The 20,158-nt window shown below is 42.4% G+C and overlaps 3 protein-coding genes across 4 annotated transcripts; 1 reads left to right on the top strand and 2 right to left on the bottom strand.

The window, feature by feature from the left end:
- Nucleotides 1–365: 365 nt before the first annotated feature.
- Nucleotides 366–10,280, bottom strand: LOC112459930 (histone-lysine N-methyltransferase KMT5B). 2 transcript variants are annotated; one of them, XM_025024302.1, is made up of 9 exons: nt 9,706–10,280; nt 8,110–8,346; nt 7,862–8,027; nt 7,563–7,733; nt 7,312–7,440; nt 7,041–7,230; nt 6,555–6,954; nt 4,641–6,416; nt 366–4,504 (listed from the first exon to the last, which is right to left on the bottom strand). In XM_025024302.1, exons 2-9 carry the CDS (start codon nt 8,325–8,327, stop codon nt 4,093–4,095), a joined length of 3,462 nt encoding a protein of 1,153 aa, XP_024880070.1. In that variant the 5' UTR covers nt 8,328–8,346; nt 9,706–10,280; the 3' UTR covers nt 366–4,092. The 2 variants fall into 2 exon arrangements, with proteins under 2 accessions (XP_024880070.1, XP_024880071.1); XM_025024303.1 differs by lacking the exon at nt 9,706–10,280 and adding an exon at nt 8,552–8,947.
- Nucleotides 9,828–15,237, top strand: LOC112459934 (mitochondrial ornithine transporter 1). The gene is made up of 6 exons (XM_025024309.1): nt 9,828–9,990; nt 11,654–11,998; nt 13,974–14,210; nt 14,364–14,533; nt 14,608–14,883; nt 14,996–15,237. Exons 1-6 carry the CDS (start codon nt 9,828–9,830, stop codon nt 15,167–15,169), a joined length of 1,365 nt encoding a protein of 454 aa, XP_024880077.1. The 3' UTR covers nt 15,170–15,237.
- Nucleotides 15,238–15,340: 103 nt separating this feature from the next.
- On the bottom strand, nt 15,341–18,519 carry LOC112459931 (FAST kinase domain-containing protein 5, mitochondrial). The gene is made up of 7 exons (XM_025024304.1): nt 17,247–18,519; nt 17,014–17,175; nt 16,775–16,936; nt 16,414–16,642; nt 16,229–16,315; nt 15,853–16,146; nt 15,341–15,536 (listed from the first exon to the last, which is right to left on the bottom strand). Exons 1-7 carry the CDS (start codon nt 18,281–18,283, stop codon nt 15,429–15,431), a joined length of 2,079 nt encoding a protein of 692 aa, XP_024880072.1. The 5' UTR covers nt 18,284–18,519; the 3' UTR covers nt 15,341–15,428.
- Nucleotides 18,520–20,158: the final 1,639 nt, after the last annotated feature.

Raw genomic sequence — 20,158 nt, 5'->3', positions numbered from 1 at the left:
CATTATATGGATTTCATTGTAAAGAGTATATGTTTCTGTAAAACTTTGCAATAAATAATCGGATCCAAATTCGATTAAAAAATTTCGCTTTTTAGGTAAAATACTATTAATTTCACCAACCATTCATAAAGTTACTACTTACTTTATCTGTAAGGCGTAAAATTTGAATAGACTTGAAGAAAGAGTTATAAAGGTTTAAAATGCAAAATCTGATTTGTACTAGGTTCAATCTTTCATTTAAATCTCTCATTTAATCTTGGAAAAAGAAGATCAATTACAGTGGAAAAGGCCGGCGCTTTTCAAATATTTTCTTTGAAAGAGAAAAAAAACCAAGATAGAGATTGAAAGAATTGAGAAAACCATAATTACGTTTATGCGATTCATTTATTATGGTTCCTTAATCCGTAGAAAATAATAATGACAATGTACATTTCTATATATCTGTCGCTCAACAAATAAGATAATATGTATAATTACAATGTACGCGCCGCGCGCGGTCGCGAGTCTTCTACGAGAAAAAAAAAGAAATTCGTTTCTTCCCTTCCTTTCTTTTTTTCTTCTTTCTACTTCGCCGGGCGAATCTCGGAAGAGAGACTCGCAAAATATCGTCCTCCTCGATTCGCAATGATTCACACACGAAATTCATCTAATAACAATGATCGTTTGCAACGCGGGGGATGCGACTTATGATTTTTCTTACACTCCTTACACTCTCGCGATTAATCGAAACGTACAAATTAGCATCATTCTTCTAATGGCAGTGAGACAAAAATTCTGCCGATAACGAATGAGGGAGAAAGCGTCGACGCGTGCGACGGTCTAAAGGGGAAAAACGAAGAAAATGACATCGCTGATTCGGGAAATGATGTTGCGACGCAAAACTGTTGTTGCGAATAGAAGAAACGCTTCGAGAAATTTCCCTCTCGTAAATTCGGGGAATGTCCCGTTCCCTTTCTCCTTCATTTTCTTCCCTTAAGAAAACGCTTCGAGTCGATCGCGTAACGACTGGCTGTACAATTGCTGTGCAAATTGCGAGTAAAGAGACAAAGTCAAATGAAAATCTCTCGTTCTCGAAATGGGCCGCTACGATCACGCAGCGTTGACAAAGGATCATTATGATTACACGGCGAAGCTGCGCCGGCGAATAGTCCTCGAATTATATCGCGCTTATTATGTGATAATAACATATATTCATTTATGAATTCGTATTACATATCTTCGACCTTTTTAGTTTCAAGTGATCTTTAAACGATGAAAAGGTGTCTAATTCACTTTAATTTTAATGCGATAAGAATCAATTACATATAATACAAATAATTATTTTAATCGAGAATCAAAAAGTTCAAGGTAAACGCATTTCTTTTTATTCGCCGTTAAATTTTGTTGACCGATTTGGTTACGAATTAATAGTCAATCAGTATACTAATTATTAATTAATCGATTCCATCAATATCTCCTATTAATACTCTTATCAATTGCTGTTATCGGTTAATATTCCACGAGTTCATATTTTCCAGTCAAATTTTCTTTCTATGTGTCAGAGTTAGAACTCGGAATAAGCTAAGCAATCGCTAATTAATTAATGCTACGGTGCAATCGATTCTATATGCTGTCCATTAAAAAAATTACGACTTGGAGTAAATTTATTTTTTTTTTTTTTTTAGAATTTATTCTCTCGATATATCTATATAATGTGTAAGTAAAAAAGGAGTAAGATTACTATCTCTTTTGTAGGATTTATGAATATCACAACTATTTACAGTTCCCTCTTTTCTTTGCATAAGAAAAAAGGGCTCGATTCGGGGAGGATTGCATTCAGAAATTTGGTGAAATGGTAAACATTAATTGAGAAAGCAACAATTAAAATGGCTAATATTAATTGAATTTAATTTAATTACCATGCATTTTTATCATCCTCATATAACTAATCTATTATCATTAAATGTGCAATAAATAATTAATATATAAATAATTTTTCTATAATTCTGCGTGGCAGCTTAGAGCACTCAAACAATTTTCTTTAGAAAAAAAAATCAATAAACCTATTGTATTCTATGCAGTATGAGTTTTTTCATTGCTATACGACACAATGCAAAGTCGTTTCTCTATAGCTCGCTCGGAACGTAACGAGATTCTTTTTTTATTATTTGTTAATCGTGTATAATTTGCATATTAAAAACACCAAATGATCGGCGTTGGATATTAACGGCATTGGACAGTAACGGCCCATTTGTCAAGTAAAATCGAAGAATTTTAACTAAATCTCGGCGTACAATGAACAAATATTGCGTATGCGTCGCATAACTTTTACTTCATACGGAACTTCTTTCAAACTTACGCGATATCACATTTTAAAAACTTTGAAAATTTCAATGATTTCTACTGTAAGTGTTCTAACAACGTGAGAAACTGGATGCCAGGATTGGAGATAAAGTAATATTGCTTTGTAACAATTTTTTTAAATCTCGATTGAATTATCATCTGAAAATCCTGATCTCTTTACTGAAACTTTTGAAATAACAATATTACTCTCCTTCCAACTCGACAGAAGCGAAACTTGTATTCTGCATTTTTTTCGTTATTGGATTAGAAAAAAAATATCTGGTTTATATCTGTTGCAGAATAAAATTGCGCTCTAATTTAATATCGAAAAAATTTCGAGTAACGCAAGTTTCGCTTCTCCAACCCTCACGTATATCACACTTTCGTCCGCGAACATAGAAGCGATGTGGAACAGATGTTGATCTCTTATGCGCAAAGGCGCGTTTCGTCCCCTCATTTGCATTGTGGACATTCTGATTCTAAACGGCGCGTAATATAACGAAAACGTTGCCGCGAATGTGAAACCCTCTTTCTTATTAATATTTCGTTACTACAGTATCGGGTTATCGGTGCGTTCCGTATACAATGGTATATGCAATGCGGTGCCTGCCTGCACCTCGCATCGAAAGACATTGTAATACACCGAAATACAGAATATATATATGGTAATATATATATAAACCTCTTACAATATATGTATAAGCAATATTTACAAGGTTCTCCACATGATATTTTTGACCTTTCGTTCGAGAATAATGATTATAAGTGCTAACTAATATTTAGCTAAATTTCCTTTTAGTCAGTTAGATAATTATTATTATACATAGTATAAGTATAGGGATCCTCCTCCTACGTCCTTCTCCGTTCCGGAGTACCATGGAAAGCAGCAATGTTTTTTTACGAAACGATTCCACGAGAAGAGATACAATTTGTAAGATTCAACTTGACTATGCTTATCTCACGAAGTACGAGATTGATACAATGTATTTCGTATACAATTTATCGAGAAACGGATTAGCTGGAAGAAAAGAAATACAAGAAAAAGGAAAGAGACCTTTCGGAAATCATGCAATCTGATATCCTTTAAGGATAGCAAAAATTTCGAAAAACAATATGCTCGATTTGACTTCAATTGAATCGTTAAGTGGAATTATCTCTTTAGTACGCTAGAGCACTTTATTAATCTATAGAACTGTATGACGCTTGGATAAGTATTCACGTACTATGGCTCTGATTTTGTACGCGGTATTCAATTTAATTCTACATGGGAGAAATATGTAGGTGCGCGTATCTAAAGCTTCTTCCTACACGTTTTCTCGCTTACGATATCTCGATAGGCCCTCAGAGATTCGTTGTTGTTATAAGAATAAGACATATACTGCTAAAAGATTTAAATAACGTGGACTACAAGAGAGAAAGAGAAAGAGAGACAGAGAGATGACAGAGAGATGAGAGAGAATGAGAAAGAGAATGAGAAAGAGAATGAGAAAGATAGGGAGAAAATGTGGCGATGCTAGTTGTATCACTATAAATCAAGTTTGATCGTGAAAAGTATCTTCAAGTTCGATATGAACTTGCTGTCACATGTCGTAGGACGAGGAGGCTTAACTTCCTGAATGATCTTTCGTTTTTTTAATTATGTTTAAAAAGATAGTCTATATATATATCGTAATGAAATCGATATTACACGCGCGTCATGAACGATGGAGAGAAAAGGGGAGGGGGGCAAGTCGAGGGAGTGGGGGCGGGGGACAGATGGAATTATAGCTGTTAAGAATGCGTTAGATCGATGGTACGTGTCTCGTTGCCGAGGATCAAGCGTAATCTTTTCATGGGCGGCGGCGGCGGATCGAGATTCAATTCGCGCGACTTCTTATGCCGTCTCTCACGGTCCCTGCTCTTGTGCTTCTTCCGGCGTTTGCGCCTCTCCAATCCCTCGACGCGCAGCACCTCATACTCCGGCTCGTAGCTGTCCTCGCTCATGCCGCTGGTGCCGGACTCGGCTATGTCGTCCAGCACGGGCGACCGCTTCATTCGCAGCGTCAGCTTCAGCCGACCGCCGGTCCTCTCCGGCGTGACAGGACAAACTCGACAATCGCTGGAATTGCTCGTTCGCCATCGACACTCGGACGGGGTTGTGCTTGATTTTCGCGCGCTACCATTGCTCTCGTAGGCTGTCAACCTGAAAGAAGATCCCTCCGGTTTAGAAAAGAAAATGTTAACTTTATAAAATCTCTCGCGAAAAATATTTATAGATTTGGTTCACGCTTGTGTTCTAAATGATAAAAATAAACTTCATATATTCATTACATATTTACCGTTCCAAGCTCACTGCAACATCACAGTTTCCTCTTGACTGAACACTATTGGATTCTGCGCCATGTTCGCTCTGTGCTACGGTCGGAGGCCACGGTTCCTCCCGGACCAGCACTGGCGGCTCGGCTTTATTGTACTCGTCATTGCACTGCATCTCCTGCACAGGCGACACCGCTATCGAAGCGGAGGACGCGTGACGAGATTCGTGCTTGCCGCGTCTTATTATGGACAGTATACCGATATCTTCCAGGTTGCTCTCCTTTTCGCTGAACTCGTAGATATCGCCCTGGATGCCCGAATCATCGTCGGCCTCCCCTATCTCGGCCGTCGCCGATCTCTGCCGATCCCTCCTGTGACTCTTGGTAGATTTATTCTTGCTCTTGCCCTTACCGTGACTCTTCGAATCGTCCTGCATACTCTCCATCAAAATCCCGAACTTGGACTTGGCGTTCGAAAGTCTCTTCTGCAGCTTGCGAGACGACTTCGAGGACGCGTCGAAGGCGTGATCTTTCCGCCTGGATGTCGATCTCTTTAACGCAGAATGGCGATTGTCCTCTAAATTCATATGGCCGGTTAAATCGCTATTATAGTTCGTGATCTGTACGTTACTGAAGACCGTCGTGTTATTTCCTTCCGTAATATTTATTCTGGAGTCCATCTCCGTCGCGCATAATGTCGCCATTCCGGATCTAATGCCAGGTTCGACATACGCATCACTTTTTGTTACGACGCCCTCTTCTTCTTCTTCTTCTTCCTGATTCGAAACTGTACTACTATAACATTTTAAATCGTTCTCAACTTCTGCCTCTACAACTCCCTCCGAGTTCAATCCACAAAATTCGATACTGTCCGAGTGATTCGCCGCCGACGCGTCGACGGTGATCGGACTCCCGCAACTTTCACTTTCCTCTTCTTTCTCCACATCGTATTTCTGCACCACGATTACTTTCGCGGAGTTTATATCGCAACATTCGTCATCCGATCGAGAACTCGTCTCGTGTAAGATGTCATTCTCTCGAAAATCAGTCCGCAACATTTTCTTTTCTTCGATTGGCGGCGGCGACGAATCATCGTCCTCAAACTCGTAAGACGACTCCTCGTTCGGCGTCTTGCGATCGTCTTGCTCGTCCGTCGAAGAAAGCCGATTGCTATGAGACTTGGAACGTTTGTTAACGCAATTCACCTGCTCAGCCGCGCCATAAGGATCGTTCTCGGCTTCCTTGTGCCGCATAGGCGACGAATGATGGTAGTCCCTCGAGCGACAGTTCGTATCCTCGGGAATAAATTCCGCGGTATGTAAACGTTGTACATAAGTTTGAGACGTGGAACTTAATCGGATTGAATCACAGGCATTTGTACTATAATGTCCCTTTTTGTAACTGGAAGAATTAACGTTATCTACTGTCTCGGGATCGACTTCCGCGATGAGATCCGGTATTCCCCGTTCATCCTCCGCAGAGTCGCCATCACCGTTCGATTCACCAGTGTCCTCTATCTCCATCAGTCGCAGCGGACAGGCATTTTCATTCGATTCCTCCGCCACGGTGCGCTGTCGCGGCTGCTCCATGCAAAAACCGTGGTCCATTTCCGATGCGTTTGGCAGATGATGCTTTTGTAATTGCGAATACAAATTCTCCTTGTGCACCGGTCTGTCGGAATCCTCCTTTCGATGACCGATATCCGCCACTTCCGTGTCTTTCACAGCGGGATTACTGAGACAGGACGACGCGGACTTCACCCCGACTTTCCCTTTTTTCGATTCCGTTCTCTTGTGAAGTCTACAAAATAAAAAATAAAAATTAATTTAAAATTAGAATTTATTACTTCAGTGTTTACAGACAAGAAGAAAAAATTAATTTACAATTAAATTAATAGAAGAAAAATATTTAATCGCGCGCAAGAGCCTAATAAGCTACCTGGACGCTCTGAGCGACTGAGTATTCTTGATGATACTTCCGTCACCGGCATTGCCGTCAAACTTGCACATCTGTTTGTTACGGAGACTCCTCGTGACGGAAGTCGCGATTGCAGAGGGACGAGTTTGCAGCATATTCTCGCCGTTGTTGATCGCCGGCTGCTGCTGATTGATGTCGGAGAAACGGCAGCCTTGCGCGATCAGCTCGGCGTCGTACTTTGTAATCCCTTTGCGTCGCAGCTCCTTCATGCTGAGAGACTGCGGCGCAACCGCCGCATTTACGACCAGAACGGTGTTTCGCTCGGTGAGAGCGGTATCGACTTGCTGTTTGTTCCTGTTCAATGGCTGCTGCCGATGTTTAGTTCGATTGATTCGATTATCTGTTTCCCTCAAACGATAACCTACGAAAATAGAAAAAAAAAAAGAGAAGATAAGTGAACGAAGCTGACAAACAGCCTTTGTGCCTTAAATGTCACGTGTAGCATACCGGACGACAGCTCCTCGCCCGGCTTCTGGCTCGCGAATGCGCCGGTCCCTCGCCTCTCACAGGTTTCACACTCGCAGTAACAGTTGCCATCGCCGAAGAAATCCTCCCCGTAAAAGCAGGTGATTTCCTCGCCCACCTCGATATCGCGCAACACCTTGACGCACGCCGTGTCTCTTCCCGTCGGCACAAACTGCGAAAATAATAACTCTCGCGTTTACATAATAATTCTTACGCAATCACGTTCAAATTTCGTCGAGTGTCCATTATTTACCTTGCAATTCGCTCTACAGTCATGGTTTATGTATGCGGCTGGTCCCAACCACAATTGAGCGCAATTCTTTCGACAACTAAACATCACAGAGAAGTCATTTTTCCCAGGATGCAGCAACGCAGCTTCCTCCTAAAGACATACAACAATAAATAAAGATAATATGTATTAAATGGAAAAAAATGAGAAAATGTGTAGAAATGAAAAAAATTCCATCAAAATTTTCTTTTTTATACACTTTGCAAAGCTCAAACCTTCTCACTAAGCTCCGCTATGCAACCGACGAGGCAGGAAATTTTGTCATGTTTCATCCATTTACGGGTGGCGCATATCTTAGCACCCTTTTGTCCCTCTAAGCTGTATCTATAGCACGGCGCTATGGCAAAGCCGGAATCCTTATCGAAAACTCGCAGGTATCGTTTGATCTGTAAAAATCAATAACTATTACACACACACACACGATTTATTGCTTGTATCAAAAAGTGATGCAAGTTTCTCGCTAAAATAAAACAATGCAATTTGAAAGCGGCATCAATGTGCATCTGTAACTTACGTGATTCTCCAGATTGATTTGCTGCTGTTTGGACTTTGTGTGGGGTAGCCGCGCGCCCCAATCACCACCCATCAACTTCTTGTACGCCTTCTCGTAATTTTGAGTTTCCTTAAATTCACGGATGATCTTTCGCAGCTCTTCCTTATTCGCCTTTAACGGCCTGTACCTGTCAGACGGAATGGAATTTTAGAAAATAGTTTGGATAACTTGTACGTTTGTACATTTGAATTGGTCGAACGATAGTATACCTGATGTTCATCTTATGGGTGGTAAATCCTAGGTAGGGATCCAGCACGAGGGACGTAGCCAGGTCGTCATTGTCGGAGAGCTCTTTGGGTGTCATTCCACATCCTCCACCGCTGTTGGGCTGCATCTTTGCAGCACCCACCGTGCCACCTAACCTTCGCTCCTGCTTTCTTACTGCAGTTGCTGAGGCCTGAATCGACTCGCAGTAGTCCACCACCATTCTGCGACGCTGACTTTCACTAAAAAAGAAAGACAATACAATCAAATACAAATGAAACATGATGACGAAAAAAAAGAGGGCGCTTCTGCGCGACAAAAAGACTTTTTCCCTTCCTCTAATTAACCGCATTAATAGGTTAAGCAGGTTTTCCCCAAGCGGATTTAAGGTTAATGCACATTCGATGTATCCTTAATGCATTTTTAACATATTGAAGGTTAATGTACCCCAGATCAAGCTCTACTGGGACGTCAGACTCGGTGGTGCACCTTGCATCGTTATTGTTCCGCGCGACTTTCCGGAGCGAGCGAACCGACTTAATTGGCAAAACGCCATCTCGGAGCCTATGAATGACTCCCTATAGGTCCACACTCGAGCGAGAAACGGAACGTAAGTATAGGATCCAAGACGCTACGCCATACGGACGCGCGGCATTGTCCGGTTCCCGACCGACGACTCGATACCCCCCTCCGTCCCCCCTTCCCGGACTCCGGAGTCCGGAGCGATCTAGCGACGTTTCTCGAAGGGAACGAACATCTCGCCTCGCCTAGCCGTAACCTACTCAGCTGTTACTCAGGTGTCATTGGTGTCAAAAACACCGCACGGCTCACCGACAAGAGCGACTCTGTATCCCTTTCCCCTCCCCGCCGCCCCCTCCGCCCTTTAAACGCACACGCCCGAGTTCCCCCTCGCGACGCTGCGCCGCGTCCACGTTGCTCCCCTCGGTGAACGGGAGGGCGAGGGGGCACCCTCGCGCGCCACCCGGACCCGAACCTGACCCTGAACCTGAACCTGAACCTCCGCGGGGGCGAACCAAACCCACCGAAACTCCACCGCGTCACCACGTCGAGGAAGATGGGGGGGAGGGGGGAGGAATGTTCACCGATGCTCGAGTGTCCCCGTCGCGGGTGGGTTCTTTAAACACGCCGTCCTGCCGAACGATCCTCCGCGGCGGCGAAGACGGCGTCGCCTCGCGCTCGGAACATCGGGGTTTCGGAAGATCCCCCCTCGGAAGTCAGCGCCACGGACGAGACGAGGCCTTCGTCGGGTCCCTTCGTATCGACCAGGACGGGACACGGCAACGGCGGCGGCGGCGGCGGTGGCGGCCTATGGGCGGACTGCCTTGCGGGCGCGCGTCGACATAACGGTCCTCTTCCTCTCGGAGGAGGACGCCGCCGTCGTCCGAGAAGGCCCGAGAACGTCGACGGCGACGGAACGCCGTACGCGAGAACACGGGACTAATGGCGGGGGCGGAAGAGAAGGCCAGGCGTACTAGCCGTGCGATGTTCTTTCTTTCTTTTTTTTTCCTCAGGACGACGCGGGGTGGCCCGTCGTCGTCGACGACGACGACGGACGACGACGAGGACGACGCGTTACTTACCGCGATGATGCTCTCCCGAGAACGGACCTCTCGCATCTTGCGGTCGGTCGGGCCCCTAAAGCTAGAGCGGCGCGGCGACGTGCCTCTCGCGTCGCGGCGGAGACGCGCTCGCGGTAGCTATCATGGCTGGGCAGTATCCGAACGAGGAGGCTCGGGAGGATCGCCACGGCACACGACGGCACGGCGGCACACAGTGCGACGCGACGCGAGACGCCGAGACCGCGACCGACGGACAGCGCGCACTTTCCCTCTGCGGCCTCTACCCTGTGCCCGTGCCCGTGCCCGGTCCGTGGCGTGTGCGTACTGTGCGTACGCAACGTGAACGCGCGATGCGTTCTCCGCGTTCGCACGGTGCCCACTCTCGGTATATGCGCTCTCGCGACTCGACGACGACCGACGACAACGAGCGACGGAGCCGTCGGCCGCGCGACTCCGGCCTCCGACGACGGCGACGGCGACGACGCGATCTCGACTCCGCTTTCGTTTCCTCGTGCGAGAGACGAGGGGGAAAGAGAGAGAGAGAGATTAGACAGAAATAGAGAAAAGTAGGAGAAAGAGCGAGGTCGGATGTCAATCGCGGTCGCGGAGCGAATTCATGTTTTGGGATGTCGTCGCGACGTCGAGTCCGTCGGAGGGGGGGGGGAGGCCGCGTCTCTCCGCTACCCGGAACTGCCCGCGAACCAGGCCGCGATCCGCGACGCCCTGGTGATTTCTTTTCTGTTTTTCTTTTTCTCCTCTCCTCGCGTCGCGAGTGTCGCGACGCTCCGCTCGTCGTTGTACGAATACGATCTCGCGGAAATCCGATCTACCGCGATCGGCGCGATCTACCGTCCCGCATGAAACGATCGCGGATCGACGGGACTCGGGATTCCGCTGACGGCCGCGAAATCATCCGCGTCGCTCCATAGTTTAGGGATTCGAGCCGTTATGTTTGTCTAGGGACTTTTTATGATTGTGAGACGCGACCCTGCGTCTCCATGGCGACCCGCCGCGTATCCTGGGCCAGATTTTTAGCGCATGCGCGGCGATAGGAGTAGCAAAACAGTGACGTATAAATGATGGGATTAATGAGCGCGAAAATCTTGACGTTGTCACGATCGTCGAAGGAAAATAGATTAAATATTAGGTAAGTGTAACATTTATTTAAATTTGAGCGTGATTAAAGGAGCTATTAAGAAAAGTAGAATTAGAAAATTTTAGAATGTTTGGCTGGATGAAAATATTTTTAAAGGTTTGCGATTAGCTTCTCATCCTGTAGGAAATAGAGGTACGCTGGTATTCTTGAATATTTTTGCCAAATAAAACCTTATTTTGAGTCATCATATGTTTTATTTGACATTATTTCAGTATTCTTTTTCTCTTTCAGTGTATCTTTAATTTTATTATTGACTATAGATTATTAAACTTTTTATAATTATATATTTTTTACTATTTTCTTAAATTCAAAAATTTTTATATGTACGGGCTATTAATTAAACGGTATGTACATCTTTTTTCTTGTATTAGCTACTTCACTGTTACTGTATTCACCGCGCATGCGCGAGAAACTGGGCCCGATTTACACGCTGATCTTAGCAGTTTTCGATCTCTCTCGCGCCTTCTCGTATTAACAACTGGAGGCAAGACGCATTCGTTCTTCGAGAAACACAAATTCATTCTTCTTCTTTCCCTCTCTCTTTTCAAGAATTTTAAATTTTATTTCAATCTATATTATATATTATGTATTTATTTGCTATTAAAAATATTTTACTTTAAAACTGTATAATAGCGGTAGTTTTATTGCAACTCTGTATTTTTTCTATACTAAAATGTAAAGGCGCAATAATTCTCTCTCTCTCTCTCTCTCTCTCTCTCTCTCTCTCTCTCTCTCTCTCTTTCTCTCTCTCGTCGAAACAAGAATAAAATGTGAGATTCCGGAATCACGGAAATTCTTTCAGGGATTTCTAAGGGTCCGACGATTTCTCGAGCCGAGCCTGCTCGTTGAAGACAAGACGTGAACGACAGGGCGACGATATCAATAGCTTCTTTTCCACAGAGATACATACGTATATATCGCTTTGCGAGACGCTCGATTCGTCAGTATCGCTCGTTGCGCGCGGCTGGCTGGCGATCGCGTCTGTTTTATCGTGCTCAAGACGAGAGCACGTGGCCGCGCCGAAGAAATTTCCCTCCCGGACGATGACGACAAGCAGCGTCGCCGGGCCGATCGGCGCGGAAGTGGTCCACGTGTCGACGGAACGCGGCCGCGGAAGCATCAAGGACGGCGCGATCGATTTCCTGGCCGGTTCGCTCGGTAAATGTCTCCGCGGCTGTCTGACTACGCGCGGTTCCCACTTCCCGATATCTCTCAGTTTACGATCCCCGATCCTACTGCCGAGATAGCATTCAAGACTTCGACCAAAACCCGTCTAACTTAAACGGCAATTAATTCGACCGGCAGAACTGTCTGCTGCAAAATTTCTAAATGCATTTCTAATGTTTATTTATATTTATTGTTTTTTATACTAGATAACATTTAATTTTATATTCTGTGCGATTGTTTTCTTTTTTAAAGTTTTATATTAATTTTTTTTTAATTAAAAGTATTTGGAAGAGGGAGGCGGCAAAATGTCGAGCTCGCACCGGGCGCAACACTATAGTTACGGCATTACTGTATATCAATAATTAAGGGTCCGTGACATCTTATTTTTCAATTGTTGTTCAATTACTTAGCAATGTACTTTAATTAATTAACTTTAATTTCGGTTCAACTCACTTTTTATATATGTTTCTAAATTCTAAGAATTAGAAAAGGATAAGAGTAAATTAAACCGAAATTAAAGTTAATAATTTACATAGAGAAACATACATAATTCGTTAATTTCCTAATTCGGAGCGACCAAGCTCTGATTAGCTTAATTAGCTTAATCAGCGATTAACTTGAGCAAAGCCTCAGCAAATACCAAGCAATACATGCAAGTTATAATTTCCTATTAAAAAAAATTAGAAATTCTTCGTTTATTAAATTCTTTTGCATTGATAAAGACCCGAAGAAAAAGATTTAGGATGACGAATTAAATAGTTCGAAATTTTGGTGCAATAATCTGGTCGAATTAATTGGGTCGATCGGAAGTTTGGTCGAAGTTACCCCTAATCTTCCTCTCCATGTGTTAAACAACAAAAGATCGATTGTTCCAGTGATGCTAACAAAATAGTACAGACTGACAAGTCGATCATCGATTAAATTAATCGGAATTTACTCGAGCGTACGCGGAAATTGCGTCATGCTTCGCGGAGATGAATTTTCTTCTCTCGACAAAGCATTTCTAAAGTCGAGAGGAACAAAGTCAAGGATGTCTTTAAAAAAAGATGCTTATAGAATTGATTGACGTAAAGATGGAAGATTGTAAAGTATAAAAATAAAAAAGTTTCGAAACTTAATAATGAGAACTTTTGGAAACTTCGTTTCTCAGAGGAGGAAGTCATCTAAAATTTATATTAACATTTTCAACGTTAACAAATATATGTATAAAACCTGGATTATCTCTCTCTCTCTCTCTCTCTCTCTCTCTCTCTCGCATTGACGCATCTGAAATTAATCATTTGGCTGCAACTTGCATTTATCACAGTAATTAATTGATTTCCAAATGTTGTTTATCTGCTTATCGTGAAATTCTATAATCTACTTAATATTTAGATAAACAATACATATATACATTTGTCTGTAGTAGATTCGATGGGAAAAGATAACGGTAGTATCAGTCCTGCAATGTTATCTTTCACGTAAATACCGACTGATAAACCCAGCTAAATCATATAAATTTCTAATCACTACGACGCGTTCTTACATTTCCTAACACTGAAAAACGAAAAACTTTGCATTATTATAGAAATTATATATCTGATATTTTTGCATGATTCGCACTGTCGCAATCTTTCCAAGAAAATTGTAATGTTTTATACTCGTGTTCAATTCGCCAACGTTATCAAGAAATGTTCGCTTATTGATATAGACCGATAAAATCTTACAAAAAATCAATATCACTATGTTAATTATTAATTATGTAAACAAGTCTAGAATTCACATTAAGATAACGGTTTACTGATCTTTACAGTAAATATATTTTAATGCACTTCAACCGTATCAAATGTGAAAAAATATTTCAGATAAAGGATTACTTGTTAATTGTCAGTAGAGTAATAATTTTTGCGAGACCGTTTTGGGACACTACATAAAGATCTCTATATGTTTTCGTACACAAGCAAATTGTTCTACTGCTATTTAATAGGCGGTGTAGCACTTGTCTACGTGGGCCAGCCGTTGGACACGGTGAAGGTAAAGATGCAAACCTTCCCGTCCATGTACAAAGGCATGGTAAATTGTTTTCTGCGTACGTTAAGGACAGATGGTATCGCAAGGGGTTTGTACGCCGGAACGATCCCGGCGGTAGTCGCCAATGTAGCCGAGAACTCGGTGTTGTTCGCGGCATACGGCGGATGTCAAAAAGCAATTGCTCATTTATCAGGTAAATCGTGAACTATGATGGAATAACTCACTATAATTAATCCAATTATATCAAACATTTATAAAAAAAAAAAAAAACTTACCGATCCCCAGTAAAATTTGTTATATGTAAATATGAATTTTTAAGCCAATTTAATCTTCTTTCTTTTTATAGGTGTACAGAGCGTAAAGGAGCTCAGCTCCTTCAGCAACGCCTGGGCCGGCTTCTTCGCCGCGTTCTTTTCCTCGCTGACGCTGTGCCCAACGGAGTTGATAAAGTGCAAGCTACAGGCTATGAGGGAAGTTGAACAGATGCAAGCGACAACTGGCAAGGAAAAATCCACGGTAAATAATCCGGTGAACGTTGTTTTAAATATTTCGATGGCAATTTTTTAGTAACACCGTCCGTTATTCCTTAGCGACCTCGCATAGGACCGTGGAGTTTGACGAGGCAGATTCTGAGAGAGCAAGGTGTAAAAGGAATGTTTACAGGTCTCTCGTCGACGATAGCCCGCGAAATGCCGGGCTATTTCTTCTTCTTCGGTGGCTACGAGGCCACGAGGGAGCTGCTAGCTGCGAAGGGTCAGAATAGCGATGATATTGGCTGGCAAAAGACAATGGTAGCTGGTGCGGTCGGTGGCGCGATGCTCTGGCTAGCGATATTTCCAGCCGACGTCGTTAAGAGTAGGATACAGGTACGTCTTCGACGCTGAAAAGCCAAGGTGTCGTAATAAAGCTGTAGATCTAGAGAGACGTTTCTCAATATTTCTCGTTTTTTACAACGAAATTGTGTTTTGTTTGAAATAGGTGCAGAACTTGAAAACACCCGCCTTGATAGTTTTCAAGGATATCGCGCGGCAAGAAGGCATCGGCGCGCTGTATAACGGATTGACGCCGACTTTAATCAGAACGGTACCAGCGACCGCGACACTGTTCGTCACTGTCGAATACACGAAGAAAGTTATGCACAATTATTTCTAAAAATCTGTTTCAACATTTCCGTGTTCTTACGTGACCTGATACCCCACGAATATCCTACGTACGAAAGCATTTGTTCTGACCGATATGTAGAATCGTGCTTCGCGCGATTTCAATGTCGCCTGTATTTGTAAATATAAGGAAAATTGATGTATATACGCACAGACAATAATGTAATATGAGAAATATTTTATATTACAAGAAATATTTTTCCTAATAAAAGATGTACAAGATATCCATTTGCGACGTGTTTTGCGCGCTATTATATAATATTGGACAGTTTTAACGCATTATCTCGAAACACAAGCTTTTTGATGTAATTACGTTTCTCCTGCGGTGATTTGTGTGCGTCCCAAGAAACATATGATATCTGCAAAGAGAATTAAAACTTTCTTACGTTACTGTTATGATTACACTATTTAAATTATTCTAATCAAAAACATTATCAGACCAATTTTACAAGTATTAGCGCCAGTTGTGTTAGCTAAATTACGCAATATCACTACATTTGTATTATATAATAAAAAAAAAAACAAGATTGCTTATAATATGTAGAATTTAATCAATGTAGAATCAATTTTTAACTTAAGACTTGTATTTTTGTTCAGAAAATTACAAAGATAGCGCTTTGTATTTTTGCGTTATCGTTCTTAGCACAGATTGATTTATTTCTCACTAAAACTTACCATGATCGGTGTGTAGCCAATTTTGGATAATTGCCTCATTTTTGCGGCTAAGGATCCAGTAGGCGTAAGACAATTCCGTATCAATAATCCATGATGACCCATGACGAGGGCGATCCACCTGATATTCGAATTCTGCTTGTTCACATATTTAATATCACTCGATTCAAACTGCGACCAATACGTCTCTGATGGTACAAGCTGGTTTTGCTCGTCTATACAGAAGACAATGTCTTGCGTCACAAAATGCGGTAACGCACGAACAACCGATATGTCCGACGTGGTGTTGAACAACTCCTGTTAGAAGGTAGAAAACTTTATGAGAAAATATACACGTAAAGAAAAAGATGATCTTTTATGCGACAATACATGTACATACCTGGCATGTTGTCAGCACGTCCGTGAAAAGTAAATTTGCCCGAGTCGAGTCCGCCGAGCCGGTCTTCAGATACAATTCGTAATATTTCTGGAATTATAAAATTTATTAATACGTATTATTTTTCATCGAACTTACACGATACGTGACAAACCATTCGATCGTAAACGATCGATTTCTTTGCGTACCTTCTCTAGAAAACTACTTATACTGGGTTTAAGCAATGGACCATCGTACTCGGGTACCTCCACCCGAAGGCCGTAATCCAGCATGCAGTATTCACGCGAGAGATGATGGTAATTGCCAGAGCATGTCTTGTTCACGTGTTCGGGCGCCATGACGAGTTTGATCAGGTCTATGGGATATACATTTTGTGTCGTCAAAAATCCTAGAATACGTGAAGCTACATGTGGAAACCTATCGTGGGAAAATCTCGTGAATATCTTTGAAATAGAACTCTCACTTTTTAAGAAGCAGAAAACGAAAAATATGGATTTGTAGTTTAAATAAAGCAACTTTAAAATAAAATCGTGTTTGGATAATAATTACTTTGCTATCTCGGCCGCTCGAGTGGTGTCCCAAGTGGCCCTTAATTCTTCGATCACGTTCTCGTAGACGTCATTGGTTTTCGAATCGATATTAAAAATAGAGAAAGTATAAAAAAATCTTTCAAAATCCTTCAACCTCGCGGTTTTTAATTCCCTATTTAATCTGAAATTGTATCAATCGTCAGCATCATTTATCACGAATATCGATGGCAGAATAGCGAATGCAGGAATAAAATTTACCTCCCGATTATTCGGTCCATGAGCTCTTTGTCGTACACGGCGACCCTTCCGCATGCTTGCGCAATGTGCGCTAGGGACATCAACGTGTAACGCGGCTCGTACGGCGTCAGAGCTTTCAGTAATTCTACAAATGTTTTGACCTCTCCAAGCATCATGCTGTACCTGGAAGTGAAATAGACTAAAAATAGATGTTTGCAAGTTAGCGAGTACTCGGCACGTCGCATTTATCTTACCGCACTAATTTTATGATGCCCGCGATGCTCACGGTCTCCACCGTATCAATTTCGTCTATGGTCCTCCGGATGATACGCTTCAAGAAGTCATTGCTTCTGATTTTCGTGCTGGTCTTGAAGAAACCCAACGCCGCTACAGCCAGCTCGTTGATCGACAAGTCTTCCATGCAGCGTTCCAATTGGAATTCGAGCTCGTACATGTTTATAGGCGGCTTCCGGTATATATTTAGAAAGAACAGAATCTGGACCAATTGTTGGGGACTAAGCTTATGAGGTTTGTTGCCTAGTTGCCTAATGGAATTCCATATATATTGGGAATAGAATTGCTGAAAGACCTTGGGCACCATCTGATATATCACGTCACAGAGATACAACATCTTTTCTCTGGGCAGCCGCGAGAAACGCACTATGCACTCTCTGTCTATCCGTCCGCAGAGATTGTTGTAAAAATCACACTTCTCCATGTGACTTCTCAACGGTACCAGGTGCTTCATTATTGTCATCAGATCGTCGTCCGTCAACTTTTGCGTGTTCAACGTGCTGAAGGGCTTCGCGTATTTGAGCGGATCGATCTTCTCTTCATCGTCGTTGTGGCAAACGTTGTAGGACAGCTTCTTGACGGCGGACGCCGTCTCGGCGCTGGTCATCGAGCTCCAATCCTGCTCCAGGATCTCCAGGGCCTGCTTGTTCGTCACGTGAGCGTACGTGGTGCTCGGCCGCATCACGATATCCGCGTACTTCGTCGAGTTCAGAAAGAGATTGTGGGCGTACGTGTTCTCCGGGATCCTGTCCGGACTGATTTCAACGCCGTTCTTGTTGACAGGTCTATTGGCGACGTTGGCGGGGACCACGAACCCCTGGGCCCTAACGACCCGAGGGTCGATCCACGCCGCGCTCGAGGTACTGCTGCGCTTACGCTTCAGCAGGGCGTTGAACACCCGATCCAGGCGGTTGCAATTGTCGCAGCCTAACCTCAACCTCAACAGCGCCGGGTACGCACCCCGCAGGCGACCTAGTCCCTGCACGAGCACGCTCATCGCGAGAGACGAGGACGTTATTCGCCGCGGATGCTTTGACTAACGCGTTTATTGTTGAAAGGGACTCACCCTTCCATTCGATCACGAATTTTTAGAAGCAGGTTCTCCCTTCCTTTCTTTTTTACTCGTTTCCCACCGGTTGGTGGAGGTTAAGTCAAGGTGCTTTCAATCTGTTTGGTTTTATAGCAAACCTCTAACCTCTTGCATCGTTAAAAATTTGAGGTTAGGGTACGTCACTCGTGGAAAACTCTCGACCTGACATCTTGTACGTGAAATTTGAATTAAACTCGTGATGATCGCGCATCCATCTTGGATTTCAAACGCAATTTCTGATTTTTTAATCTTAAAATAGCTTTCCGATTAATCCTTAATTTATTATATAAAAAAGATAATAAACATAATGTAATACTGTAATAATCTGTGAAAATAATAGCTAATAGCAATCGCTAATATCGCTGACTTTATTTCTTTACAATTTCCATAGCACATAAAATAATATGGCTTCCTCTTTCGCAGAAAATAATTTCAATTGTCATAAAAACGATACCATCTTATAAAAATATTTTCTTTTTTTTATAAGAATATATTTCAATTTTAGGAAAAAGATAATTATGTTTTGTGAAAAGTAAATAATGGATGAGAATCGCATCACAAACTCAAATCTTCAAGCTCGAAGAGCTCAAATTCAAAAAACTTTAATATATTCGATTAACCCTTATTTCATTATCTTATTTTGCTTATATTAAATAATATAAGATAATAAAAATAATAATGCAACATCGTGTAGAAATCAATAAATATTGCAAAACGACTTCCTGTCTGATTAATCTTCAATTTAATAAGGATCGCCATATTAATAAAATAATGAAAGTAATACGTGCAGAAATGTAGACAGCAATTAACGCAATAACATCGCAGGCTCCGTTTCTCCAAAAAGACTCACAATTTCCACAGCAATAAATATATCGATGCCGTGATCGAAGTTTATTGGGTGTTGTGCGATGCAATGAATACACACGTTCAGCTGCCGAAAGTATATAGCGCATAATGTAACAAGCCTCCTTTTGTTTTTTATCAAGTATGTACATATACTTTATTTGAAATATAATTGAAACACAATTTGGAACAACATATATATAATTATCCTTTTACATATAATCTCTTTATGTACAATAACTCGATTTGTATGGCCGATCTCACCTGCGGTATATTTTATTATGCACGCGCCTTTTACGCACACAAGTACACGGATGAGCACATACAGTCAATTAGCCTTACGATCTTCGATCCTTCCCAGCGCGTGAATTAAATATTCGCCGAAATATATATAACAATCGCAGGAGGACAGTTTGAAATTTAATAACGCTCGGTAATTTAATCTCGCTCAGTCTCCAAAATTATTGATAGAATGCACGGCGAGCTGAAATATATATATGCCATTAAAAGGGCAAGGGATTAAGTGACAAGTTGTGTGTACTCCCGCCTAATTAATTCCCGTGAAATCGATCGAATCGAAATCGTTCGACACTATATTTTAAAACGTTCATCTTTCTACGCCACATTTAAGAATATTAACGGGATGCTTAAAGGGTTAAGACGCGAAAGACATCGCAAATTGTTTCACATGCGGATGTTATAATTACTTTTCTACAAGATCGAGACAGTAAATTGGCCTTTTCCGTTGTGCGAGTTCAAGTGTTTATTATCGAAACAGTCAGAATGTCAAGAATGTGCTAACAACATGCGTGTACGCACGTAAATTTATCGCTGCCAGATTTGCGAGGAAACAAGGAAAAAGGAGAAGAGATGATGTATCAGGGAAAACACGGTGTGTGTGTGTGTGTGTGTGTGTGTGTGTGTGTGTGTGTGTGTGTG

This window comes from Temnothorax curvispinosus, unplaced genomic scaffold (assembly GCF_003070985.1).
Source record: "Temnothorax curvispinosus isolate PA1 unplaced genomic scaffold, ASM307098v1 QBEX01010252.1, whole genome shotgun sequence".
NCBI lineage: Eukaryota > Metazoa > Arthropoda > Insecta > Hymenoptera > Formicidae > Temnothorax > Temnothorax curvispinosus.
This window is presented reverse-complemented; position numbering and strand designations above follow the sequence as displayed.

What these genes read in the sequence shown, in the direction of transcription:
- LOC112459930 (XM_025024302.1), bottom strand. Translation starts at nt 8,327, where the DNA reads ATGGTGGTGGACTACTGCGAGTCGATTCAGGCCTCAGCAACTGCAGTA. An exon ending in GGGCGAGGAGCTGTCGTCCG is followed by an intron (nt 6,955 to 7,040) that starts GTATGCTACACG and finishes CTATTTTCGTAG; the next exon opens with GTTATCGTTTGAGGGAAACA. An exon ending in GTTGCAGTGAGCTTGGAACG is followed by an intron (nt 4,505 to 4,640) that starts GTAAATATGTAA and finishes ATCTTCTTTCAG; the next exon opens with GTTGACAGCCTACGAGAGCA.
- LOC112459934 (XM_025024309.1), top strand. Translation starts at nt 9,828, where the DNA reads ATGGCTGGGCAGTATCCGAACGAGGAGGCTCGGGAGGATCGCCACGGC. An exon ending in TGTGCCCGTGCCCGTGCCCG is followed by an intron (nt 9,991 to 11,653) that starts GTCCGTGGCGTG and finishes GGGATTTCTAAG; the next exon opens with GGTCCGACGATTTCTCGAGC. An exon ending in TTTCCTGGCCGGTTCGCTCG is followed by an intron (nt 11,999 to 13,973) that starts GTAAATGTCTCC and finishes GCTATTTAATAG; the next exon opens with GCGGTGTAGCACTTGTCTAC.
- LOC112459931 (XM_025024304.1), bottom strand. Translation starts at nt 18,283, where the DNA reads ATGAGCGTGCTCGTGCAGGGACTAGGTCGCCTGCGGGGTGCGTACCCG. An exon ending in GGCATCATAAAATTAGTGCG is followed by an intron (nt 17,176 to 17,246) that starts GTAAGATAAATG and finishes TTTCACTTCCAG; the next exon opens with GTACAGCATGATGCTTGGAG. An exon ending in ATGGACCGAATAATCGGGAG is followed by an intron (nt 16,937 to 17,013) that starts GTAAATTTTATT and finishes ATACAATTTCAG; the next exon opens with ATTAAATAGGGAATTAAAAA.